This window comes from Sycon ciliatum, chromosome 8, assembly GCF_964019385.1.
Source record: "Sycon ciliatum chromosome 8, ocSycCili1.1, whole genome shotgun sequence".
NCBI lineage: Eukaryota > Metazoa > Porifera > Calcarea > Leucosolenida > Sycettidae > Sycon > Sycon ciliatum.
The window spans coordinates 30,432,696-30,460,301 of NC_088650.1; the positions used below are offsets into that span (position 1 = coordinate 30,432,696).

At 50.5% G+C, this 27,606-nt stretch overlaps 1 protein-coding gene across 1 annotated transcript; it reads left to right on the forward strand.

Annotated features, from left to right (window-relative positions):
• Positions 1-104: 104 nt before the first annotated feature.
• On the forward strand, positions 105-27,072 carry LOC135822683 (facilitated trehalose transporter Tret1-like). The gene is made up of 6 exons (XM_065335501.1): positions 105-685; positions 2,342-2,450; positions 9,706-9,803; positions 19,899-20,123; positions 20,372-20,656; positions 25,207-27,072. Exons 1-6 carry the CDS (start codon positions 323-325, stop codon positions 25,756-25,758), a joined length of 1,632 nt encoding a protein of 543 aa, XP_065191573.1. The 5' UTR covers positions 105-322; the 3' UTR covers positions 25,759-27,072.
• The last annotated feature ends 534 nt before the right edge of the window (positions 27,073-27,606 follow it).

The following is a 27,606-nucleotide window of genomic DNA, read 5'->3' on the forward strand; positions in this document are numbered from 1 at the left end:
ACCGTTTTGACCAGGGTCTACTCGGTACTCCCTGGCTTTGACTTTTGAAGTTTTGTGGCAAGCACGATCGGAAAGAAAACGACGACGACGATGCTGCAAGCAACAAGCTAGCTGCAAGACGAACTTTGTTTTCACAAACGCGAACACACGTTTTCGGTTGTGTTTGGACAACTCAGCCTTGCAGTTATTTTGGAAGGACCGCAGTCCGGTTTCCTTTCCAGAAGTAGAGTGCAGTCAGTGCTGGGAGTGGGACAGTTGCGGGAGAGTTGTCTCAAGGTTGTCAATTCAGCCACCTCCTGGGTGAAGTAAGTTTCCGCCGACAATGGCTCCTGCGCCTAATTTCAAGCGGAAAACGGTGCCACCGGGAAAGCAGCGGCTCCGGACGCTGGGGAGATCACCGACTGAGGACTCATTGTCAGAACTCACGGACTGTGATAAGGCGATCACCAGTGCCAATGAGAGCACGGAACTACCCGCAGCAGATCTGTGTAGGAAAGCAGAAAGTCCGAACCATGGTCCCTCGTACTTCCTCACCTTGGTCATCTGCACAGGTGGATTTGCTCTTGGTTACGCAATCGGGTTTACCAGTCCGGCATCATACCAGCTGAAGGCAGCAAATGGAACGGAACCTCAAGCATACGGCAGAAACCTGGCACTGACGGGCACTGAGATCAGCTGGTTTGGGGTGAGTGGTCATCACCCGGCCGTCATCGTCACGGCATGCTCTGTGTGTGCGTGTGTTTTTTTTTGTGTGTGCGTGTGTATGTGTGTGCATGTGCGTGCGTGTGTGTATGTGGTGTGTATGTGGTGTGTATGCATGGGGGAGGGGCGTGGGTAAGTGTAAGCCGACACAGTGTGACAGTGAAAGCAACGATTCCGGGTGGCATAGTGTCACTCTGAGTGCCCATAAGCGGTTCCGCTGACTCCCGCTGAATACACAGCGTCCATAAGCGGCTCCGCTGAATCACCACCATGACATCATCATTTGCATGACCTCTATTCTGAGGTGTTCGGGGAGGAAGGAGGGGGGGGGGGTGTTACTCAACGGGGGCCCCATCGGGGGAGGGGGGGGGGGGGGGGTCACTCGCCTGACCACTCTATTCAAAACTGCTTCCGGTGGGCCTGTACATGTACGGTAGGGCCCAGGACGACTTTTGACTTTTAATGGCTGTTTTGACATTGTTAGGTCTCATCAGCAGAGCTCAGAGTCACTGGCCAAATCGATCACCATGAAGTCAAGTGAACAGCAAAGCAGTTTAGACCGGCTCAAAGCATGAACTGAGTCAATGCTCTGACTGCGAGAAACACAGCGAGCGCTTTGCACGAGGGCGGGTAACTTTGACGCTAACCGGATAGAGTGCTCAGCCAAGCCGAGGTGAGGGAGCGTCACGTATTCACCCCATGGTGGCATGGCCATGGGTGGAGCGATTTCAGCCAATCAGCGGCCATTCTGAACGGGGTATACATGTATGTACATGCTTTTAGTTTGACAGCATATTTAGTACAAGGTGGTGGAACACCGTGTTCGAAAACAGTGTTCCTTACTACAACCACTGTGTAAATATGCTGTCAAACCAAAAGCGTGTTTCTACAATACAAGGTTTATCTAATGTATGTACATGTGTGTATAGATTTTACCATGAGTACGAGGGGTATACAGCCAAATGCTTCACGGGTGCATTAGCGTGAGGGAAATATGCACACGCTATACACAGAGTATGAATGGTATCCATTTATCCCATGGTACAGTACTGTCACAAATATAGAGCGTGACCAACAGTAAAGCTCCCTTTTACTCTTGGTGTGACCCGTGTGAGCCCAAAGGGGTATGTATATCTTTGAACTGAAAGAATCGAGCGGGGTATATGTATATAATATGATAACAAGGAACCGAGTGTATATAGAGATATATACACCAGTATGAAAACCGAGGCGAAGCCGAGGTTTTTATAACTGGTGTATATATCTCGATATACACGAGGTTCCTTTGTTATAATATAATTATACCTCTCCATATTCACTGTGTGTGACCTCCTAATGGCTTGATCCTCGCTGACAACTACTGCTAATTCCCCTTAGCGGTGCATATGGAGATATATACACCACTAAGGGAGAGCATGCCTAAGACTGTAAGTGTATATGGAGTGAGGTATAAATGCTGATTATACCTCATTCCACAGGCCAAACACCTTCAAATAATGCTGCGTGGTTGATAGAAGTGATTTTTGGACCGAAAACAATCCATTTTCATCCCATGTGTCATTTAGCCTAGGAAGACAGCCTGAAAATCAATTCCGACCCTCATCTGCGTGTTGTTGTCTTGGTGTTGTGCACTGTGCAGTCGGCGCTGTTTCTTGCCGCTGGCCTGGGTGGCATTGTCGGCGGGCTAATGGCCAACAGACTGGGTCGAAGGTTGACAACAATGATCACGACCATCCCAATGATTGCCGGTGAGTATTCTGCTGTGGGCTGCGGTGTGCTGTATTGTGCATACATTCATCATTATTAGCAATACTGCAAGACGCAATTCACAAGATCGCCATTCTTCCAGGGCTACTGTGCGTGGCTACAACTTCCCGACTCAGTGAAGACTTCTGCATCATTGAAAGAATTTAAAGTGAATCTGAGGGCTTGCTGATGACTGCGTGCACCATAATAATAATAAAACTATTAAATCAATATAATCGGTTGTGGCAACAAACGCGATTAGGCCGGCTGCAGGGACGCCGTAATGTCGCACTTGCCCCAGCACCATTCAAACAATTCCCTTTGGCAGTTCACGGCACAAACTTCAACAAAGCCCCGTGAATGCGTACCAGGGGAAGGCTAGACAGCATGTCTCTAGACATCAATAGGCATCGTATGAAAAGCCAGTCAATAGCACTAAAGAGCGAAAGCCTTTGTCACGGTTCGGTTTCACTCGCGCACCGGGCCCGAGCTGGCAGCACAAACGAACGCCGGACGCGAGCTGGCAGCACAAACAAACGCCGTACTCACACGAGACCGTTGGGCCAACGGATGGCCACAGCCATCAAAAACAGGAACAAACCCATCCACGGCTCTTTCTCTTGCTAGCTGTGCTGCTGCGTGCATCCAACTGTTTTGCAATTTCAAAAAGCCCAGCGAGTGCAGATGCGATGCACGGACGATGAGAGCTATTTCGATGTCGAAAAAGAAATGAACGAGCTCGAAAGATCATAATTATGAGAGAGCGGAAGGCGGAAGGGACGATCACAGATCTAGCTGGTTTATACGAAGCAGAGAGCTGCTCAGCAATGCGAGAGAGAAGGATAAGATGATTAGTGAGCTGGAAGTACTCCAGAGGCAATTTGACGAAGCGACGGACTTGGCGTTTGAAATTGTAAGAACAACTCACCGCGTGCCAGTCGCCTCAGCTGAAACGCAGCAGTATACCGGTAATTCGCATCAACAGTGCCGCGATGAAGCCAGTGAAGTCGGCGGCTGGTGGCCAGGACATGTTTACAGCAATGAACCGTCCGCAGGACCACGGCTTGGGTTTGAGTCACAGCCGGGATTGCTGGCCAGATCGCTACAACAACGAGACGTGAACAGGTCCGCCAGCGGAGATGCAACAAATGCAACTGATCAACAACTACGTTTTGACACGGATGACCGCACAGCAGTAACAGGGCATTCGATTATTTCAACAGCTACTGGTACACATGGTACTGGTGGTACCATCCCAGATCAGAGGTCACCAGCGCAGCGCTGTCCAGTCCAACAGTCATTGGCCAGTATACAGATGGTTCCGCAACAGTGACCATGACAAGTGCCACTACATGTACCACAGTAAGTGTCAATGATGGTGTGAGTGTTCTTGCTAGGCCTGCTACTGCAAACACAACTACCTCAGGCAGTACATCTAGTAGTAGTTCTAGGTTACTGGTCCTACATTACCCTTGGGCAGTACTGGCAGTAGCAATGTTCTTCCAAGCAATTCTGTATACTCAACCAGTACGCATAGTGTGAATACTGCAGTGAATACTAAGTACAGTGTTCGTACACAGGCCAATCCACACTCTTTCAGAAAGCCTCCAGTGTCAATGGCAGCGCCCCAGTCATGTATCCAGTGGCAGGCACCGCCTATTAGCACAATGTCAATGGCTTCTACAGGTACTAATGTATATGGGCATACCGACCAACCACAGTTGTCTTCCGGGTACATGCAACAGCCAAGGGTTATGCAACACCACCGGTGACAAACGTACGTTTGAGTCATTCCGAGAAGCTTTCATGGCATGTCTAGATAGTGCACCCGCCACCCCTCAGTACAAGCTGTTGCAATTGAGGCAGTATTTGGCAGGAGAAGCACTAACAGCCATCGAGCGATTTGGCTACTCACCATCAGCCTATGACGCAGCTAAGAAGTTGCTAGAGCGCAAGTATGGCGGTGAGCGTCGCCGTGTGGCTTTACATATTGAACGCGCACAGCCACTTGACCACATCGATGGGTCTGCAACCAGTGGTACCTCCACGTGCACAGCCAACACTCCCAACAGTAGCAGCAGCAACAGCAGCACAGCGGGCTGGTCGAGTCTCTGTTGATGTTGTGGTGCCTGAGCGCCACATGCGCGACAGCCTGGAAACGACTGCACCAATTCTGCAAACTAGTCGGCACCAAGGTGATTACAGACACCATCATGCTGGCGTTTGTAGCCTACCTGGCACGTCAACATGCCGCGTCAACTGTCCGCTTGTATGTGTCGGCGATCCGGGCAATTGCCAAAGAAAACGGCAAAGATCTCTCTTCGCGAAGAGTGGACCTCGCAGTTAAAGGAGTGGCACGCGCACAGGCCAACCGAACTAAGAACGCCAGCAAGCCAATCCTCCGGCCCCACATGGCAGCTATGCGCAACGCCCTGATTAGGTCTAATCTCAACGCTACCGACCGAGCCATGGCATGGGCAGCCATTTGCCTGGGCTTCTTCGCCTGTCTCCGGGCAAGCGAATACACTTCCACAACCGCCACAACCATGTCAGACAGGGGCCTCCGAACAAATGACCTCTCCATCACGCCGCAGGCCATACAGGTCACAATCAAGAAGTCCAAGACCGACCAACTCGGCAAGGGTCACTCCGTCCGGCTCACAACCACCAACTCAACGGTTTGCCCGGTCAGAGCCATGCATACCTATCTCTCCAGACGCACCAACCTGCCCAATAGACCAGTGGTCATCGAAAGCTGTGGCAATTTCCTGGCTGCACAAAGACTCACACGTCTAATCCGTCAGCTCCTGAGCAGCCCAGGGTACCCACCGAACCAGTATCCACTGCACGGCGTCAGAGCCGGACCCGCAACCACAGGAGCATTGAGCGGCTTCACCGAATCCGAGATCATGAAACTCGGCAGATGGTGAAGTGCCTGCTGCAAGCACTATGTCCGCTGTGGAAAGTAACTGTTCACCGTCCGCAGGCGCGCAAGCGCGCACAGCCACATACACGCACCCGCATACACACGCACACATGACGCGCACACCCACATGCATGCACACACGCATGCGTACGCGCACCCGCACTCTGACACCGTGCAAGCATGCACACACGCTGCGCACCCACTGGTACGCCCACTCGCGGACGCACGCACTCACGTTCTAGCACTGACTGTGCACGCACGCTTCTGATACTTATGAGAAGCTATCTGCTCCACTTAGTTGCGGTGCTATTGCTCTCACCTATGGCACCATGCCACCCATAGCTTTTGCGACTGCATGCGATTCAAACCCTTATCAGTGTCACTAAGGGAATACAAACATACGAATGGCATGCATTCGAACTACACGCATGTAGCTGAAGCGCTTGAATACCATACTAACTTAACTAAGGTCATTCAGCTGACCAACGTGGAATTTGGGGGCATTCGGCGGCTTGGTCTGATTCCTAGCTTGTTGGTAACCGGCTTGAGATTTCCAAGGTTGCTATGACAACGTGCAGTCATGCGCAGGGCCACCCACCATGCATTTTGGGGCCCAGGAAAGACAGAAACACGTTGCTAGGCAACAGCAAAAGCGCTTGGCGAGTATCACGCTACTCATGCAGCGCGCACATTGGCGTAGGGTATCACGCTACCCTTGTGCTGCGTAGGGTATCACGCTACCCTTGTGCTGCGTACGGTATCACGCTACCCTTGTGCTGCGTAGGGTATCACGCTACCCTTGTGCTGCGTAGCGTATCACGCTACCCTTGTGCTGCGTAGGGTATCACGCTACCCTTGTGCTGCGTAGCGTATCACGCTACCCTTGTGCTGCGTAGCGTATCACGCTACCCTTGTGCTGTGGGGTACCACATTGCCCATCGCTGGAATCAGACCCGCGCCCCGGATACCTTGCGCTGGCGCAAGCGCGCACAGCCACACCCACATACACGCACCCGCATACACACGCACGCACCCCCCCCCCCCCACGCATGCACACACATATGCATGCACGCGTACGCGCACCCGCAGTCTGACACCGCGCAAGCACGCATGCAGGTACACACGCTGCGCACACGCTGGTACGCCCATTCGCGGACGTATGCACTCACGTTCTAGCACTGACTGTGCACGCACGCCTCTGATACTTATGATAAGTTACCTGCACCCTCAGTTGCTGTGCTATAGCTCCCACCTAAGGCATCATGCCACCCATTGCTTTTGCCGACTACATGCGGTTCAAACCCTTATCAGTGTCACTAAGGGAAAACAACCATACGAATGGCACGCATTTGAACTACGTACATGTAGCTGAAGCGCTTGAATACCACACTAAGGTCATTCGGCTGACCAACGCAGAATTTGGGGGCATTCGGCGGCTTGGTCTGATTCCTAGCTTGTTGGTAACCGGCTTGAGATTTCCAAGGTTGCTATGACAACGTGCAGTCATGCGCAGGGCCACCCAACATGCATTTGGGGGCCCAGGAAAGACAGAAACGCGTTGCTAGGCAACAGCAAAAGCGCTCGGCGAGTATCACGCTACTCATGCAGCACGCACGTTGGCTTAGGGTATCACGCTACCCTTGCGCTGCGGGGTACCACATTGCCCCTCACTGGAATCAGACCCGCGCCCCGGATACCTTGCGCTGGCCTCCTGACGGCCAAACTCAACCAACTTGTGCGCTGTGACTGGGGTTGTGCATGTATTAGCAACATAATGTGGCCCAGGTCGGCAGACTTTCAATTAGCCAAGCGAGCTACTCAGGCCAGGGTGCATGATCACTATTCGCAGCACTTATCGTCCATGCAGCAGTCGGGTTAAAGTTTTTCGGATTTTTCCTTTTCATGTATATAATCTTCTCCTTCTTTTACCATGGTTGGCTATCACCCACATCTTCCCGTTTTGGCTGCCATTGGAAGCCATAAGATGTTGAATAAATAAATAAAAGACCAGATATTTTAACATCAATAAACTGTTGAACGGTACCTTTCGGCTGTTGATTAATAAACTAACTCTCCTCCTCCATGCGCTCTAAAGCCGACCATTGCTACCCTCGGTAGCCATTACTCACACCAATAACTTCAAACAACGAAGGGGTCACGGGTAAAAAATTTCCTTCTGACAGCTGTTTCGCCTATCAAAGGCTCGTCAGAGAAGGTGATACTGATATTGTAATTGACATGGCATACTGATTTTATACGGTGTAATTATTATGGGCGCAAAAAAGAAACTAGGCAAGGTGTAACACTGAGAAGTTCCAAGAACAGATATTTTAACGTCAATAATTTGAATTAAAGTTAACGATCTCCGAATTTTTGTGGGTCAACATGTACATATCGCTTCGCACATAACGATTTTAATGTTAAAGGGGAAGTTAAGGCTAAAATCAAAATTTCACCAGTTGTAGTCTTCGGGGTGCTGAGTCGAATGGTCTTGGTCCGAGAAAGCTGAGACGCTCCCTTCCTACTTGAATCCCAATCGAACTCGCGCACTTCCACCGAAACTGGGTGACTGCGCCCTACTAGACGGGGATTTGTATGCAAAATGTCACTAAAAGCGCCATTTCGTTCTTATAAAAGCACGGATGACCGCGATTGGCCCATATGTTGTAGTCTTTTGGACGCTGAGTCGACTGGTTTTGGTCCGAAAAGGCTGCGATGCAGCGTTCCTCCTTTATTCCCAATCGAACATGGTTGAACAAGCGGTCACATGCTCCTGGGTGCCCAAATCACCTGGTCACCACGTCAGCACTCCCCAGCAGGCGACGACTTTCACGCCAAGGTTCAACTCGAGTGACAGGACTGCACCCAAAAAAGGTCAAACAGGCTAGTAAGTTGTACCCTGCAGGCACGGTGACCAGGTGACTGGTGTACGCAGGAGCACGTGACCGCTTGTTCAACCGTGTTCGATTGGGAATAAAGGAGGAACGCTGCATCGCAGCCTTTTCGGACCAAAATCAATCGACTCAGCGTCCAAAAGATTACAACATATGGGCCAATCGCGGTCATCCGTGCTTTTATAAGAACGAAATGGCGCTTTTAGTGACATTTTGCATACAAATCCCCATCTAGTAGGGCGCAGTCACCCAGTTTCGGTGGAAATGCGCAAGTTCGATTGGGATTAAAGGAGGAAGGGAGCGTCTCCGCTTCCTCGGACCACGACCATTCGACTCAGCACCCCGAAGATTATAACTGGTGAAATTTTGATTTTAGCCTGAACTTCCCCTTTAACGATTCTTTCAAATTCGTTAACTCGTTAGAACTAAATGTTCGTTAACATTACTGGTCTTACAGTACATACTATAGCAGGTGCTGACTCTGGCGCCGAAGCGCAGATCCTGATTTTCGGGGAATTCCCCCGGTACAAGTGTGACCGTCTAGATGAGAACACAGTTTGAAAACTTTCTTTATCCCCGTTTGGAAATGACTTTGGCCCTAGGGTTTGTTGCATGACTGTGTTTGCTGAATTTTGCGTTGTATTTATTTATTGATTTGCACCTTTCTCAAAATGCGAAGACTCCACTGTAGCCATCCGCTATATCCATACATCTTCACTCTCCAAACGGTCTCTGGGCTACACCAATCACTAAAAGAAAAAGATATATTAAATTAGAAAGGAAAAGGACATATGGAAACGAGTTGAGAGTAACTATCCACCACTGTAACTAGATACTATATACAGTCAGAAAGTGCAACAACTAGGCACAAAACTGACAGAGTACTGAGACATTCGACGTCAACTCGTTTCCATATGTCCTTTTCCTTTCTACTTTTATTATTGGCTCAATACCCGAGTTTCAGATATTAAATTATTCGAATTTGTACCTTTGCGTTAATATGGTGCTGCATCTGCCACCCTGGTATAATCAGGCGTGGTGGTGTCCTGGCACGAGCGAAATTTCTCTAGGGGGTGGTCGCAAAAGATTTTTTTGTCGTCCCTGAAACGAACATCATTCGCTTGGGGGGGGAGGGGAGGGGGGGGGGGGAGAGGGTGCGAGCCAAAATCGCAAGTTGACCGACACTGTACATATGGCATATACATTATTATACATGCATGCGATTTTCGTCCAGCATAGCAAGCTGCGTTCGTTTCAGAGGGAGAGGTCCGAGTACGAAATGAATGATGTTCGAGTTTCAGGGACCACAGAAAGCGTTTGCGATGACCCCTAAGCTGGTTGTGTTTCTCAACACAATTGTAAGCCGGTTGTAACACGGATGTGCAAACTTTACTTTACTTTTTTACCTTTGCTTTGTGCTTGTGTTTCCCTTGCCAGGCTGGGTGCTGATTGTGCATGCCAACCAGGTCGCAATGCTGATCACTGGGCGTGTACTGCTCGGATGGGGCGTGGGTGTGCTGCTGCTAGTTAATCCGGTGAGTTTGGCACTGTGGCCACCACCCCTGCCTGCATCATGAGTTCTGTTCATCACGCTACTAGTACAGTCATGTACAACAGCCTAACCCTTCATCATTCCCTGTTCTGCAACTGTGGGAACACCCCCACCACTTGTACAGTAAAACCTGTAACTAGGGGTGAAACAATTATACCGAATACTCGAGTACTCGCTCGGTTTTTTCTAACATAATCGTACTCGGAATAAAACGGAGTACTCGTTCATACATGGTACATGCATTTACCACAGAAATCTGCAGTTTCAGAGCAGCAGTCGGCAGATATTGATGTGCAGACTGTGTGGTGAACATTTGTTCACGAGTAGAGAGAGCCCAAATGACCCACCAACCAATATACCCGAGAAAAATGACCGCTACTCGGTTCAATCAGGGTTGTATCATGATGTGATCTTAAGGCCCTTGGTGTGCAATTTTTAGGAGATGAAGAATACTCGAATATTCGATCGGAGAAAATCAGAGTACTCGAACTCGGGATCTCATTGCGAACTTTCACCCCTACCTGTAACTAAAGACCACCGTGACTAGCAACCAGCCTGGTACTACAGACCACTTCGCCAGACACGGACAGTCTCACACTCATCTATTATGGTTGTGCGGTGCAAACCTCTAACTAAGGACCACCTGTCACTAAAGACCGCTTTCTCTGACCCCAAGGGGTGGTCGTTATAGTGCGTTTCAAAAGTATAGACCTCTAGACTTTTTCGAATAATTCAAATTTGGTTTGAACTTTCTGAGAAATTTCTTCGGAATATTGCTCAGGCAGCTTTTAGCAAATTTAGGTCTGCGCCTGCTAAGGGGGCGCGCGAATCGGGCCACTTCCTGGTCGCAACGGACACTTCGACAGTTAGCGGCAATGATTACTTTACACGTTACAGTTAGAAAGATTCGGCAGACTACATATGAACAAGAAATAAGTACAGGGGCAAGGAGCCATAAAAAGGTGCTTCGGCAAGGGCCAAGCAAGCAGAGAGAGATTGTCAGGAAGAGAAAAGGCAAGCTGGCTGGCGGCAACCGTATGCAAAAGTGAGGTTCGTGGCATACGGTACGCCAATATGCTAACGTACGCTAAAGCCAGTGCTTCCAAAAACATTGCGGAAAAGTGCAGCGTGGGCAGCACAAAAGCCACGTGGGTGACTGTGAGAATTATGACGTAGCAAGTCGTAGCACGACATCACTCCCCCGCCAGTGGACTGACGAAGGATAGTGCACGAAATGTAGAAAACAGATTGAGTAAGGCTAAGTAAATGTACAAGATTAGTGTTGCTATGGCGGATGCGGTATAGCAAGCGGCAAGAAAACGAGAAATATATAAAGTGGATATGTACAAGAATATTTACAAGTCATTGCAAATGGATACAGGGTGTATGCACCGATGACGATCACACACAAGAAATTCAGTCATTCCAATGAATTCACTCATGCCAATGGACAATACGATGCTGAATTGATACTGACCCAGATGGGGTGGTCGCTGGCAGGATGGCCGAGACAGGTGGCGCACTCGCGGCAGTGTCGGGGAGATACGCAGGCTTGAGCCGGTCAACGGAGACACTATCCTCCTTGCCATTGAGCAGTATGGTGAAGTACTTGTTGTGCCGAGAGATAACCTTGAACGGGCCTTGATAGGGCGGCTGGAGGGGTTTACGCACAGCATCCGTGCGGACATACACATGCGTCGCTGTGGCTAGGTCGCCGGACACCCACACGGAACGGTTGCTGGATCTGGGAGTGGTGGGTCGTAATGCCTGCAGAGATGTGCGGAGGGCTTGGACATAGTGAGACGGGCTGGGTGAGGTTGAAAAGCTGGGCTCGTAGAATTCACCAGGAAGACGCAGTGTTGTGCCGTAGGTGAGCTCGGCTACACTGCAGTCTAAATCGGCTCTGTACGCTGCACGGATGCCGAGCATGACGAGGGGAAAATTGTGTGACCAGCTGCCGGATGCCTGTGCCATTAGGGAGGACTTCATGTGGCGGTGGAATCGCTCGACCAAGCCGTTACTCTGGGGTTGATACGCAGTGGTGCGTAGGCGGGAGGATCCGAGTAGCTTCAACAATGCAGCGAATAAGCTTGACTCGAATTGTCTGCCACGGTCGGTGGTGATCACTGATGGAGTGCCAAAACGGGACACCCATTGTAGCAGGCCACGTGCGGTTGACTCGGCTGTACAGTCGCGTAGTGGTATTGCTTCGGGCCAACGGGTGAAACGATCCACACACGTTAGCAGATACGTGAAACCTTGGGATGGCTGCAGAGGTCCGACGAGGTCGATATGGATGTGATCGAACCGGGCGTCAGGCGGCATGAATTTCGACAGTGGTGCCGAGGTATGCCGGTGTACTTTGGACCGCTGACATTCATGGCAACAGCGAGTCCAAGCGCGCACATTCTTAGAAATGGCAGGCCAAAAATACCGAGCTGTGATCAGACGCTGCGTTGCTTTGATGCCAGGGTGGCTGATGCTGTGGAGCGAATCGAAAACAGGTCTACGGAATGCTTCTGGGACATACGGCCGTGGTGTACCGGTGGATACATCGCACAAGAGCGGGACAGGAGAGAACGGCAGCGAGATAGACTTGAAATCGAGACTGGTGTCTGGACGAGTACGGAGTGCCTCGAGCTCTGGGCAGTTGGTCTGGGCAGCCGCAAACTTGGTGAAATCAATGGGTTGCTGGATGGCATTGACAGACGGTCGGGAGAGTGCATCCGCAACAACATTGTCCACGCCCTGGATGTGCTGCAGGTCGGTGGTGAACTCTGCCACATATGCAAGTTGACGCTGCTCACGCGGGGACAGGCGGTCGGACGCGGTGCGGAGAGCAAATGTCAGGGGCTTGTGGTTCGTATACACTGTAAACTCTCGACCCTCGAGATAGTGACGGAAATGGCGGATGGACAGGTAGATTGCCAGGAGTTCTCGGCTGAATGTGCTGTAGCGTGTTTCGGCCGGCTGTAACCGCTTCGAGAAGAATGCAATGGGCTGCCAAGTCGAGTCGACCAGTTGGTTCAGGGCAGCACCAACAGCGAAATTGGACGCATCAACCATGAGGGCGATCGGAGCGTTAGGTTGGGGATGCGTGAGAAGCGTAGCAGCGCTGATGGCTTCCTTGGCGGCAGTGAAGGCAGCTCGAGCTGTGTCACTGAGGACGATAGCTTTGTTCTTCGGCGTCTTGGGGCCAGCGAGAAGATCAGACCTGGGGATGAACCGGCGATAAAAGTTCACTAGCCCCAGGAAACGACGGAGTGCACGAAGAGTTGCAGGCTCAGCATACTCAATGATGGCTTGCACCTTCTCGGGCAGGGTGTGGAGGCCTGCAGCGTCGACTTGGTGGCCGAGGAAGTTGACGACCGGTGCCAGGAACTCACACTTGTGCAAGCTGATGATGAGGCCATGGTCCTCGAGACGTTGAAACACAGTACGGATGTGCTCCAGGTGCTCTTCTCGAGAGGTGCTAGCGACTAGCAAGTCGTCCATATAGACGAAGCAGAAAGGGGAGGCCCTGCAGTACTTGATCTATGAACCTTTGGAACGTCTGACCTGCATTGCGCAGGCCAAACGGCATGCGGACGAACTCGTAGAGGCCGAATGGCGTAACGACGGCTGTCTTTGGTATGTCGTCAGGGTGGACGGGAATCTGATGATATGCCCGCCGGAGGTCAACCTTGGAGAAAATTTTAGTGCCGTGGAGCGAACTAGCAAAATCCTGCAAGTGGGGGACAGGATACCGATCTGGGACCGCCTTGGCATTTAGCGCACGGTAATCACCGCAGGGACGCCAATCGCCGTCTGACTTAGGCACCATATGCAGGGGCGAAGACCACGGGCTGGAGGATGGCCGGATGATGCCTAGATCAGCCATGTGCTGAAACTCAGCCTTAGCGGCGGCCAGGCGATCGGGTGGCAGACGGCGTGCACGGGCATGGGCGGGTGCACCAATCGTTTCGATGAAGTGAACGGTGTCATGCTTGATTGTTTGGGGCTGCGCTGCAGAATTGGTCAGTCCAGGGAATTCCTGCAGGAGTAAATTCACCTCCGGTTGCTCGGTGAGCGGCGGTGCTAGAGACGAAGTATCCTGGCCGTGAGCTAGGACGGCATGCACGGAGAGATCGGTCACGGTGTCATGCAGGGCACGGTTGCGGATGTCTACAGTGAGACCGAACTTGTGGAGGAAATCAGCTCCGAGAATTGGACTAGAAACATCGGCGATCACAAAGAGCCATGGGAATGACCGACGAAGACCGAGGTCAAGGGTGAGCGATCGACAGCCATATGTGGGAATGCTAGTTCCGTTGGCTGCACGCAACGTGTCAATGACGGCGGTCTGCTTGCCTTTACGGAACGTGGTTGGCAAGACACTGACGGCGGCGCCAGTGTCGACTAGGAGACGCAACCCCGTGACACGGTCTCGGACATAGAATAGGCGACATGTGGTCTGCAGGCCAGCGGTGCTGGTCGCCAACAGGGGCTGGCCAGCTAGTTTGACGGCCGGGAGCAGGGTGGTCGGCAGTTCTTAGCTTGGTCGCCAAACTTGCTATGAAAGAAACACAGGCCGGGCCGACCAGGCGAGTTGTTCCGTGAGCGCGGTGGACCAGATCCACGGCCAGGGATGCGACCCCGGGATCCGTCCAACCGTTTATGCAGAGAGCTGACGGCCTCGGTCAGGGCAGCAATCTGTTGCTCCAGGGCGGACATCCGAGCGTCGTCCTGTGATGGGCGTTGGATGGCGGAGACTGAGGCCTGGGTTGTCTCCATAACCCGGTCAGCAATGGCAGCTAGTTCGGAAAGGCTTGTAGCCTTTGGGGTCGACGCAAGGACCAGCTGGGCATTGCTCGGAAAAAAAAAATTCACGGTTCGCGTGAGACTCGGCCAAAGGCCCAGTTTTCCGCATCCGCAGGAACGCCACCACCCTCTTGGATCAAGGCGCAGATGCAGTTCCTAAGCGGTGGGAGGTGAGTAGATCAGACCCACCACAAAGTGGTCAAAGACCGAAATCCCATTCACTGCATCCATGTTTCCCTCGTGCCAGGCCACGAGTTCCCAATTAACTGTGGGTCGCAGCACGGCTGGAAAACATCCTTCCGCTTCCAAGCAGGACTTGAACCTGGTACCCTCTGTTTCTCAATCATGGTCTTAGACCATCCCACTATGCCTGCCTGTCTCTGCAAAAACAGCTCCCGTAAAATCGACTCATCCAATTGGCTGGAGCCAATAAGCTGCTGCATGCGGCGCAACAGGTGGGATGGGGTGCGGTCTCCAAGCTCCTCTTCCGTGAGCAGACGCCGGAGTCGCTTCTGCTCAGACATCTGAGTGCGGGCGATGAGCTGGCTTTTCAGCGTCGTGTATGGCTCAGTCTGCGGGGGACTGATGAGCAGCTCTCGGACCTCCATGGAGAACTGCTCCGACAGTGCCGCAGCTACATAATCGAACTTGGTCCGCTGGGCAGTGATGCCACGATGACTGAAGAGACACTCAGCCCGGGCAAACCACAGAGCGGGATCCGAAGGGTAAAAATCGGGCAGCTTGATATTGACGGCTGCCACAGCTGGGGGCCGGTCCAACTCAGGGCTACTCCCAATAACACTACCAGTGGTACTGGCTGTGGCCTGTGCCTTGTTGAGCTGGTCCAGCAGCGCCTGCTGCTGTTGCCTGAGCTCCATGAGTTCCTCCCTGGTAACTGAGGGTGCGTCCGGGAAAGGTTTTCCACGGCCCTTCCCGTTGCTGGCCGGCGTGGTCATGGTGAACAATGTAGCCTTGCCTACAGAAATATCGGGGTCACCAATTTAGCAAATTTAGGTCTGCGCCTGCTAAGGGGGCGTGCGAATCGGGCCACTTCCTGGTCGCAACAGACACTTCGACAGTTAGCGGCAATGATTACTTTACACGTTACAGTTAGAAAGATTCGGCAGACTACATATGAACAAGAAATAAGTACAGGGGCAAGGAGCCATAAAAAGGTGCTTCGGCAAGGGCCAAGCAAGCAGAGAGAGATTGTCAGGAAGAGAAAAGGCAAGCTGGCTGGCGGCAACCGTATGCAAAAGTGAGGTTCGTGGCATACGGTACGCCAATATGCTAACGTACGCTAAAGCCAGTGCTTCCAAAAACATTGCGGAAAAGTGCAGCGTGGGCAGCACAAAAGCCACGTGGGTGACTGTGAGAATTATGACGTAGCAAGTCGTAGCACGACAAGCTCACGCAATTTTTCTCATGTAAATTTCTAAGCGATTGGATAACAGACGACCAATTTCGAAAAATTTATGCACAAAGTGATCACAGATTTTATGTGGTATATATACTTTCGTCAACTGGTCATAAAACTTATCGAGGACTTCTGGTTTTCGCTCCGATACAGCTGACGTGGGACCGTACGCGTTCACCAAGCTCAGCAAAAACGTCCGTTTTCCACCGCTGCAAGGTAACTTGAATTGCAGTACGGCCAGCCGCTCGCAGTCCGCCGGTGTCCAGGAGCGGTACAAGAATGGGCTCAGGCGGGGGGCTACCAAGAAGCCCAAGCCGTACGCAGGAGTTTCTGGCTTGAACGTCAATAGTCGATATCCTTCAAGCGTTGCCGTTACGTTGTCTTGTATCTTGGTTTCTTGTAGAGCGACGACGTCCGCGGAGTAGGTCCTTGCATCCGCCACCAGGTCGCGTTTCTTCGTGTCCATAGCAAGTCCACGTACGTTGAAAGTCGCCACTCGCCATTCCGTTGTCAAACAATTACTATCACAATTATCATTGATGGTCGGAACCATGGAAGACGAAAATAAATAAACGTTGAATGAATGAAAGAATGAATGCGTCGATAATGCCGATAGACTAAGTTGGTGTTATTCCTAGCTTACCAGAGAGGCAAAGAAAGGAGGCAAGCAGACATCTAACCACCTGGGAAGGCAAGAGCCCAGCCGGTAAAAGGATCTTCAATCAGATCGACTTCATACTATGTAACTCGAGACAAAGAGCTGTGCTGCAGGACGCCTGGTCATACGCTGGCACAAGAACCTTTTCTGACCATCGCCTAGTTATGGCCCGTGTAAAATTTAAAGCTCTTCACCCTGTGTGGAACCGAGGCAAAACAATCCGCAAACGCAAGTTCAACACCATGAGACTGGTCAATGACAAGAAAATGCAGAAATTATACCAAACGAAAATGGAAGAAGCGGCACCTCAACTCCTCAATGTGGCAGAAGCAAGCGCAAGACTCACGGCAACATGCTCATCCATTCGCAAGGTGGCAACTGGAGTAGTCGGATACACACCGAGCAGAAGCAAGCTACCCTACGCTACGGATGAGGTAGACAAACTCTCAGAATTGCAGAGGAAGCTGCGTATGGATCTTAATAGCACACCAAACATGAATAGAAGAAATGAGCTGCGAGTGCAGCGTAACAGAGTGCAGAAGGAAATCCGAATCCTGTCTCGACAGCTGGCGTTACAGCATCTTGAGAGCCGCGTCAGAGAAGTGGAGTCGCTCAAGAACGGGCCAATGATGTTTGCAGTGATAAAACTGCTGAAACCAAAGTGCCCACGAGATTTAACCATTGTAGACAACAACGGCAAGGCTGTCCTTGGGCCAGGAGAGCAAGCGGATAGAATAGCTGAGCATTACACTGGGAAATTCTCTCCTACTGCTGCAGAGCCAGCGGTTACGCCATTCACAGGAACACCGAAACCCCTCGATAAACCGATTTCCACAGCAGAGGTAGCGAGCGCAATGAGTCGTCTAAAGAACCAACGCTCCTGCGGGCCTGATGACATACCGGCCGAGCTGGTCAAATACGGAGGCCCTGCACTTGCAGAGTGCCTAAGCAGCCTTTTCAACGATGTATTCACTCAGCACAGCCAAGCGTCCCTTGGAGATGGTGTACTAATCGCTCTGCATAAGCCAGGTAAACCCAAAGGCCCCATGAACAATTTGCGTCCAATAACATTGCTGACTACTGCCAGAAAAATCTTGTCCCTCATCACACTTAGCCGGATCAGAGCTGACGTAGAGCGATATATATCTCCATCGCAAGCCGAGTTCCGTCAAAACAGATCAACCGCAGACATTGTGTTTTGCAAACGGATCCTGGCACCAATTGTTGAACGCTTCAACACTACTATCTACGTGCTAGGGCTGGACCTGAGCAAGGCTTTTGACACAATAAACCGCACAAAGCTGCTTGATGTCATGGAGCAAGAGAAAATTGGAGACGCGGACGGTTTACGACTGGTTAGGTACCTGCTATCTGGCACGGCGCTGACAGTTCGCGTGAACGAAGCACAGTCCGCACCTTTTGAGACAGCTCGGGGGGTCCCCCAGGGCGATGGATTGTCACCGGTACTGTTCACGGTTTATTTGGAAGCAGCCCTACGAATGGTACGTGACCGACTGCCAGCCCGACCATCAGCAGACAACATTCTACCTGAAGAAACAGCTTACGCCGATGACGTAGACTTCATCTCCACATCAAAATCATTCCTTACCAGCGCCCTACCCGTCATCGCAGGCGTCTTCTCCGAATGGGGTCTTACCGTCAATACCAGTAAGACTGAATGGATCCGTATTTACCTGGAACCCACTTTGGGAGATGCCACCTCTACAACATCTAGAAATGTCGGCACAACTCGTGGTAAAGAAGCTTGGCGACAGGTGAAGACACTCGGCTCGCTATACGGCTCCGGGGAGGACGTAACGCGCCGTATTGGCTTGGCCGCAAGAGCATTTGGAGACACTCTGAAGTTATGGTTCAAGCACAACCTGCTTTCTACACCCATCAAAATTCATTTATACAACACTTTCGTTCTACCAATCTTGACCTACAACCTTGCTTGCCATAGCCTGTCCCGTGCACAAGAAAAGCGCCTAGATGTGTTTCATAGGAAACAGCTGCGATGTACCCTTGGAATTACCTACCCAGATGTCATCTCGAATGCAGATTTATATGCTGTTACTGGCCAGTGCTCTGTATCTGAAATGGCCAAGCGGGACAGGTGGAAGCTATTAGGACATATATTACGCCAGCCAAGTGACATCCCTGCAAATGTTGCTCTCACTGCTTTCTGTACATATGCTACCAGTCAGCCCTTTTGAATAGGTGCACCCCGCTCTTGCCTCACCACAAGTCTCCGGCGAGACGTCCGCCTCACACCTATCTGCATTTTTAAGCCCAGCTGCCTTCGTGATCTCGGCACCTATGCCCGCGACAGAAAACAATGGAGTAACATCTGCTCAGCCATTTAGTCTAGTACTGCTCTTCTTAAATTTGACCTTTATTACAAGACTCTTCTTTTCTTTTTCATTTCGTTCTCCCACTCTCACACACACATGCTCACAGTTAATTCTGCCGTCGTGAGTCCCATTCGGGACGAATACGAGAATAATAATAATATGCTGGCCTAACGGTTTTTTGAAACCAGAGGTCTGGACTTTTGAAACGCACTATAGTAATACAGGTTTTACTGTATACAGATATGGATGAGCAGTCTTTATAGACTGATGGTTCTTGTGGAATTCTTATCATTTTTCAGCTACACATGTGAGTCGGACGATTATGGCCTGAGGGTGGTTTATTAACGTGAAATCGTCAGTAGCAACCAAAGCCTTGCTCCACCATCATATCACTGCCCCCCCCCCCACACACACGGCATGGTGACGTTCCTCTGTGACTGTTTAAAAAAGTCTGTTTAGGCCATGGTAAAAAATAAAGTTGATTCTCAGGTCATGAGCCTGTGAAAATCGGTGCGAGCGAGCGATTTTTTATTTTAATTCCCACAATTTTTTTATTTCCAAAGATAGGGTCACACATGTGTACGTCACAGGTTCATAATTAATTTATAATTATTTTATTTTTCAGGCCAGGGAGTAGAAAATACCGGTATTTTACTACTCCCGGATTCATGCCTTTCGCATTGACCGTTTTCATGCACGCATATGCATGCATAGAAATAAAAAAAATCGTCGGTGCGCCGCCAAAAATCGATGCGCACGTACTTGAGAATCAAAGGTATTTTTTACCATGGCCTTATATAATACCACGAGCTCCTTCTTCTTGTTATGTGCATTGTGTATTGTCTGCAGGTGTACATTGCGGAAACTGTACAGCTGGAGCTGCGCGGCATTCTCACCACGTGCATGCAGATCTCGCTCACACTCGGCGTGATTGTCTGCTTCGGCTTGGGCGGCTCGGTCGGCTACCGTGACATGTCCATCGTCGGCGCGTGCCTGGCTGGCGTGTTCTTCTTGCTGCTCTGGTTCATTCCCGAGACTCCGCGCTGGTACATGCGTGCAGGCCATCTGGAAGAGGTCAGTACAGGTGGAATCCTGCTACACGTGTACTTCCAACGCCAGCTATTTGCCGGTGGAAAACTTCTCACAACTCATCGTTATGCACTGTTTTCTTGTTTCTTTTTCTTCATTCACTGATGATTGCTACCATACCTCCACCTGCCCCAACCTGGCAGAAGATTATCAACCACCATGCTTATTAGACGTGTTCAACGTGATTAGATACATGTATTTCCTTGGCCGCTTCATTTATCTCTCTCGTGCAGGGCATAAAGTCGTTACAGCGGATGCGTGGAAGCAGCGCCACAGTGGATCATGAAGCAGCACAGATCATGAAGGCTGTCACTGCGGAGCTAAACGCCAAGCCGTTCTCAATGGCGGAGCTGAAGGAGCCGTGCACCTACCAGCCACTGATGATGGCCATCGCTCTAATGTTTTTCCAGCAGTTCTCTGGAATCAACGCCGTCCTATCCTACACAACAATCATCTTTCAGGACGCCGGATTGGCTGAGAAGGCCTCAGCAATCAGTACTGGTGTGGCAGGCGTTCAGGTAATGTATGCCTTATACGGGTAGACATTGTGGTGTAATAAGTAACATCATAACAGAACGCTATCCCTGGGCATAGCATTGTCTGGGCCTGCAACTCTTTCCGTTAGGGGAGATGTAGTGTAATGAGTAGCATCATGACAGAACTCTGTCCCTAGGCATATCAATGTCTGTCTCCAGGTTTCTCCTTCCTACTCCCTACACTCACTCGCATTGATCTAACGTGTGTACTTGTATAAGAACCGCAGCCTGCCTGCTGTGCCATTGACTCATGCATTCATGTACCGCTGCACTTGTTGGCTGCGCATCACTAACCCTTCCCCTTCTATGCCACAGTCCCCGCACGCACCGAACGATGCGGTCATCGCGAGCGTCCTTGTATTGAAGTCGCCGTTGTCCGCGCTGCCGTAGAGGCGACGCAAAAGTGACTCGTCCACGGTCTCGGATGGCGACTGTGTGTCGCGTTCGAACGTGGACGACGTTGGACACGGGCGTGACGTACGCCGAGAGTTTCGTCTCCACTTCCTGAGATTTATCGCGATCGCCGGCGTTGTCGAACGCGAGCCATCCTAGATCCTGAAGTTGCAGACCAGGTTCGTTGCGGATCAATGTTATTTTTTTATCACTGATCCTGTTCACTGCGCCATGTAGCGGTAACTACTTAGAGTAGTTTCGCCTGACTGTTTATTGCAAAAAGGGGGAACATTATCGGACACGGAAAAGCACAACTAACTGTAAGGAGAGCAGAAACGAAGAGGTGATTCCAATCGGGAATCACTGTGTAAAGAAGACAGAGAGCGGAATGGACGGCGGTGCTGCGTGCACAAAGCAGCGACCGGAAGCAGCGTGCCCAGTACGGGATGCCATGTATAGATGGAGCCCGAGGCCGGCAGTGCACTCAGACATGAATACGCACGCGCACGCACCCGAGTACTGCGTTCAGTGCATGCGGGGACTGTGGCATAGAAGGGGAAGGGTTAGTGATGCGCAGCCAACAAGTGCAGCGGTACATGAATGCATGAGTCAATGGCACAGCAGGCAGGCTGCGGTTCTTATACAAGTACACACGTTAGATCAATGCGAGTGAGTGTAGGGAGTAGGAAGGAGAAACCTGGAGACAGACATTGATATGCCTAGGGACAGAGTTCTGTCATGATGCTACTCATTACACTACATCTCCCCTAACGGAAAGAGTTGCAGGCCCAGACAATGCTATGCCCAGGGATAGCGTTCTGTTATGATGTTACTTATTACACCACATCTCCCCTAACGGAAAGAGTTGCAGGTCCATGTTTACATTGTCGAGATGAGCCGCTCCGGTGCAATGGCTGTGCGACCTGAACAGGTAGTGGAGGTGGCACTTGTGTTGGGCTCGGCGGCAGCAGGCATGCCGTTTTGGCTCGCCACAGGAGTTTCTCCACCGCTTGGTGGCTTCCGGCTGCGGCGGGAGTAGCCGTGAGGTGTTGCAGTGAGCCGTTGCAGTAAGCTGTTGCAGTCAGCCATTGCAGTAAGCCGTTGCAGTAAGCCGTTGCAGTGAGCCGTTGCAGTGAGCCGTTGCAGTGAGCCGTTGCAGTGAGCCGTTGCAGTGGGCCGTTGCAGTGAGCCGTTGCAGTAAACCGTTGCAGGTTGCAGTAAGCCGTTGCAGTAAGCCGTTGCAGTAAGCCGTTGCAGTAAGCCGTTGCAGTAAGCCGTTGCAGTAAGCTGTTGCAGTAAGCTGTTGCAGTGAGCCGTTGCAGTAAGCGGTTGCAGTGAGCTGTTGCAGTGAGCCGTTGCAGTGAGCTGTTGCAGTGAGCCGTTGCTGTGAGCTGTTGCAGTAAGCTGTTGCAGTAAGCTGTTGCAGTAAGCTGTTGCAGTAAGCTGTTGCAGTAAGCTGTTGCAGTAAGCCGTTGCAGTGGGCCGTTGCAGTGAGCCGTTGCAGTAAGCCGTTGCAGTAAGCCGTTGGCTTGCAGTGGTGTGTCGTGAAGCGATCGCGGATGCGGTCATCGCGAGCGTCCTTGTATTGAAGTCGTCGTTGTCCGCGCTGCCGTAGAGGCGACGCAAAAGTGACTCGTCCACGGTCTCGGATGGCGACTGTGTGTCGCGTTCGAACGTGGACGACGTTGGACACGGGCGTGACGTACGCCGAGAGTTTCGTCTCCACTTCCTGAGATTTATCGCGATCGCCGGCGTTGTCGAACGCGAGCCATCCTAGATCCTGAAGTTGCAGACCAGGTTCGTTGCGGATCAATGTTATTTTTTTATCACTGATCCTGTTCACTGCGCCATGTAGCGGTAACTACTTAGAGTAGTTTCGCCTGACTGTTTATTGCAAAAAGGGGGAACATTATCGGACACGGAAAAGCACAACTAACTGTAAGGAGAGCAGAAACGAAGAGGTGATTCCAATCGGGAATCACTGTGTAAAGAAGACAGAGAGCGGAATGGACGGCGGTGCTGCGTGCACAAAGCAGCGACCGGAAGCAGCGTGCCCAGTACGGGATGCCATGTATAGATGGAGCCCGAGGCCGGCAGTGCACTCAGACATGAATACGCACGCGCACGCACCCGAGTACTGCGTTCAGTGCATGCGGGGACTGTGGCATAGAAGGGGAAGGGTTAGTGATGCGCAGCCAACAAGTGCAGCGGTACATGAATGCATGAGTCAATGGCACAGCAGGCAGGCTGCGGTTCTTATACAAGTACACACGTTAGATCAATGCGAGTGAGTGTAGGGAGTAGGAAGGAGAAACCTGGAGACAGACATTGATATGCCTAGGGACAGAGTTCTGTCATGATGCTACTCATTACACTACAGACATGTGTCTTCCTAAGGGTGTGCAGACTCCACTGTAGCCATAGTTCATGTTTCACACAGTTATACACCACTACTCAAAGCTGGTCTCTCTCCCTCTCTCTCTCTCTCTCTCTCTCTCTCTCTCTCTCTCTCTCTCTCTCTCTCGAAAATTTGGATTTCATTTTTTAGACGAATTTGTAGCCGAGAGACCGTTTTTGGGTAGTGGTGTATAACTGTGTGAAACATGTGTCTTGTCAGAGAAACACTCCCTAACTGTTGCGGGTTCCACTCAGTGCAGAGCAAAATCCTGTTGGGTTCTGGCTCAGGGTGATTTAGCCATCGATGAACCTCTATTGAAACTTTACTGTAGGTGCCAGAGTCTGCTCCAGAGCAAAGTCAGCGACCCGGTTGGGGTACTTGGACCCGGTTGGGGTACTTGGACCCGGTTGGGGTACTTGGACCCGCTTGAAAAAAAAAACACCAAATCACTTGTGACCTGGTTGGGACTCATTCAGGAAGTCCTAAGACTCCCTGATGTACAATGTCCAAACTTGAATGTACCCGGGACCGACCCGGTTGCAAAGATTGGGACAGGCACACTTGCACCTGGTTGGTTTGAAATCCTAGACCAGACACTGGGTGGCCTGTTCCTTTGAAGAATTATTGTTATTCATAATATCAGCGAGAAACTATACCCATCCACAGCCAACAGAAAACCCATCCATTGCAACAATAGCTTTCTCTCCGTACTTCATCAATGACTCTACCGTCCTGCAGAAAGTATCACGAAGCCTCCTGGATGCAACTTAGTTGTACTTACGTTTGGCACCATGGTTGAAAAACAGAGGGACCTCAGGGTACCCGGTTTAAGTTCTGCTGCTTGGAAGCAGAAGGATTTTTCCCTGCCATGCTGCGACCCACAGTTCAGTACTGTACTTGGAGTCTCATGGCCTGGCAAGAGGGAAACTTGGATACAGCGAATTGGATTTTCGGTCTTTGACCACCACTTGGCGGTGGGTGTGATCTACTTACCTCCCACCGTTTTAGGAGCTGCATTTGCACCTTGATCCTAGAGGGTGGTGGCGTTCCTACAGACGCGGAAAACTCAGTCTTTATAAAAAAAGGTTCCAGAGAAATGTGATTTTTGAAATCAGATGCTCCATAAAGCCGCTTTTTTCCTATTGACCAAGTGTTACTTCCTCCGGAACTGACATGAACTTTGTGACTTCCATCAACCTGTCCGTTCCTTGGAATTGAGCTCTGAGGAATGGAGCTATGGTGACTCCAAGTGAGACTGAAACGTTTCCGATTTCCTTTGTTTATCAGTGTACATACTTCAAACAAGTATATTCACCCATTGCCTTCCATTGTTTCTTTGTTCCAGTGAACCAAATGTCTTGAGTACAAAAATTCCTTAGACTGAGTATGAATAAGAAAGTATGGACTCGGATGGAGAGCCAAGGATTAATTTATAGAAAAAAGGACCAAGGAACTACAAGTTACGCTATAATGTCCACGAACATCACCAGTTACTAAACAATCAGCTCGTGTGATAACATTGCATGACACTGACCGACGGTACTGACTTTCTAAAACTAACTGGCTAACAGCCCTAGCACATCTTGAATGCGCACTCCAACAGTAAGAGAAAGTAGCAAAGTTTTTTTCTTCCCAGGAGAAGTACCTACACTTCATTGATAACCTTTCCGTTGTTCACAGTCTTGCATGGCCATCAACTGTTACGTTCTGTTTTGCTGTCGGTTATCTTAATCTCTTGCAGCTGCTGTTCACATTCTTCAGTGCCTTCATCGTGGACCGCTACGGCCGACGTCCACTGCTGATGGTGGCAGGCGTAGGTATGGGCATTTCGCTGACCGTCCTGGCGCTGTTCTTTTTCAACCGTGACCACATTCACGGCGAAACGGCGGCAGCGTTGCCCGCGACCGCCATCTACGTATACACGGCGTCGTTCTCCATGGGCCTGGGCATCATACCCTGGCTGTTCATGGCTGAAGCGTTTCAGACGCGCGCTTTCCCGGCACTCTCAGCCGTCACCGCCGGTTCCTCCTGGTTCATGGCATTCCTGGTCACTCAGTACTTCTCCGCTCTGTCCGACTTGATGACAGATGGCGGTGTGTTCTTGCTGATGGCAGTCGTCTCGTTTGCTCTTGTTCTGTTCACGAAGGTCAGCCTTATCGAGACCAAGGGTCTGTCCTTAGAAGACGTGGAGAATATCTTCAAGTGCAAGTCGGGACTTTCTGACGAATACAGCCAGCGCCCTAGCGTCGCCAGCAGTACTGGATCTGTTCCTGATGAGAATATAGTGGTATGAACTGGCCATCACCTTATAGCGATCGGCCAAAAGTTTATGCCCCGTGCCTGTGCAAATGACCGCCTTAGCAGGACATTGCCGGGTTGTAAGGCACGGTAGGTCCCACCAAATGTTGACGAGTCTCGGTCAGGGTGCTGGTGCCTGGCTGGCCATACTGAGCGGGCAACTCAACCATGTGTCTGCCCTCCTTGTTGAGTCACCTACACTAATCTATAGTCCGCAGCTCGCCATATCAGTTTCAACTTCTTCCATCTAACCACCAGCTGAATGGTATCTCCATCAGCTTAGAACCACAGCATGAAGACACTCAGTACATCATTGCATCCATTGAGATAATCATCTATTTTCATATGAAGATCAGCCGCTTGCAACACTTGAGCTTGTGCTACCACAAATTCGTACTTTTCATATTATCTACTTTGAAGTATATTTGAGAAAGAGACATCAAACGGAGACTATAACAATTTCCTGAATATTGGGCCATTTCTTAATTTTAAATACGATGACGCAACACAAACTTGTGACAGTCTTTGGCCAGGACTTATCCATGCAGACTAGGCTGCACCTCAGATACGAATAGGTTTTAGAAAGTCGGATTGCACTGACTAGATTATCTTTCTAGATTATCTTTACTCGGAATAGTTTTGAATGGTACTTTCCCATAGTAAATGTTGCAGGGGTAGTTCTTTACCAATTGAATGATGCTCTTACTTCCAGACTATTCTTGCCTCTATGTTTCTTTCCATTTGTACAATGTATTCTGTTGACTGACCAACTGACAAAATCACCGAGTGGCCCTTGCCATGCAAATGGACTTTCCCGAAAGTGAATTAATTATCTTTGCAGCTAGATTCTATTCTTTGCTAGCCTTCACTCTTTTCCTTCTCCTCCTGTTTCAAGCTCCTCTGCCCAGTAATTGCAGTGCTAAAGACACACCCCATCCTTTCATGTTCAAGTTCTCCATGGAATTTTTATTTTGTTCCCTATTAAAAATTATAATTTTTCACCTAGCTCTTTCTCCTTTTCTACTCCGTTTTCTTCATTTTTCTGTTCGTTTAACTTTCTCCAACTGTTTCTTTTGTTTTCCAAAAGCTTCCTATAGTCTAGTAGACATGAGACTTCCTTAGTGCTGAACATTCTCTGAATCATTGCACCCTTTAGGCGGAGAAGTTAATCTAGTTTGGACAACCGGCCCGAGTGAGAATGCCTCCAGGGCCCATCATATTTTTTCCTGCACATCAACCTCCCAACTATACTAGCTCTTTTCTATCAGTTTTTTTGCATGACTGGAAACACAAATCACCGCAGAATCAAGATGTGCAAGCAAGTGTGTGTTTATCGTGGAGGCCTATAAAATGTTTAAAGCACCGTCATACTGGTGAGCATGTGGAGAGAATTATTGGTTGTTAACCTGGCAAAATGGCAGTAAATACACGCCTGCCCTCACAACACAGAGCATTTCTTCTCCCCATCACCATCATCGGTTTGTGCGTCACACATAGTCGATGCATGGTTGATGATGTCCACACAGCTGGCTGGTACCGTAGTACACCAGTTCATGATTTCATATTGAACCGTCTGAGTTGTAACACAGCTCTCTCTCTCTCTCCCCTCCCCTCCCTCTCTCTATCTATCTCTCCCCCCCCCCCTCCCCTCTCTCCCCCTGTCTCCCCTCCCTGTCTCCCTCTCTCTCTCTCTCTCTCTCTCTCTCTCTCTCTCTCTCTCTCTCTCTCTCTCTCTCTCTCTCTCTCTCTCTCTCTCTCTCTCTCTCTCTCTCTCTCTCTCTCTCTCTCTCTCTCTCTCTCCCTCTCTCCCCCCCCCCTCTCTCTCTCTCTCCCCTCTCTCTCT

Coding starts and splice junctions, on each gene's coding strand:
- LOC135822683 (XM_065335501.1), top strand. CDS start 323: ATGGCTCCTGCGCCTAATTTCAAGCGGAAAACGGTGCCACCGGGAAAG. Junction 686..2,341: donor CTGAGATCAGCTGGTTTGGG/GTGAGTGGTCAT, acceptor TGCACTGTGCAG/TCGGCGCTGTTTCTTGCCGC. Junction 20,124..20,371: donor GTGCAGGCCATCTGGAAGAG/GTCAGTACAGGT, acceptor TCTCTCGTGCAG/GGCATAAAGTCGTTACAGCG.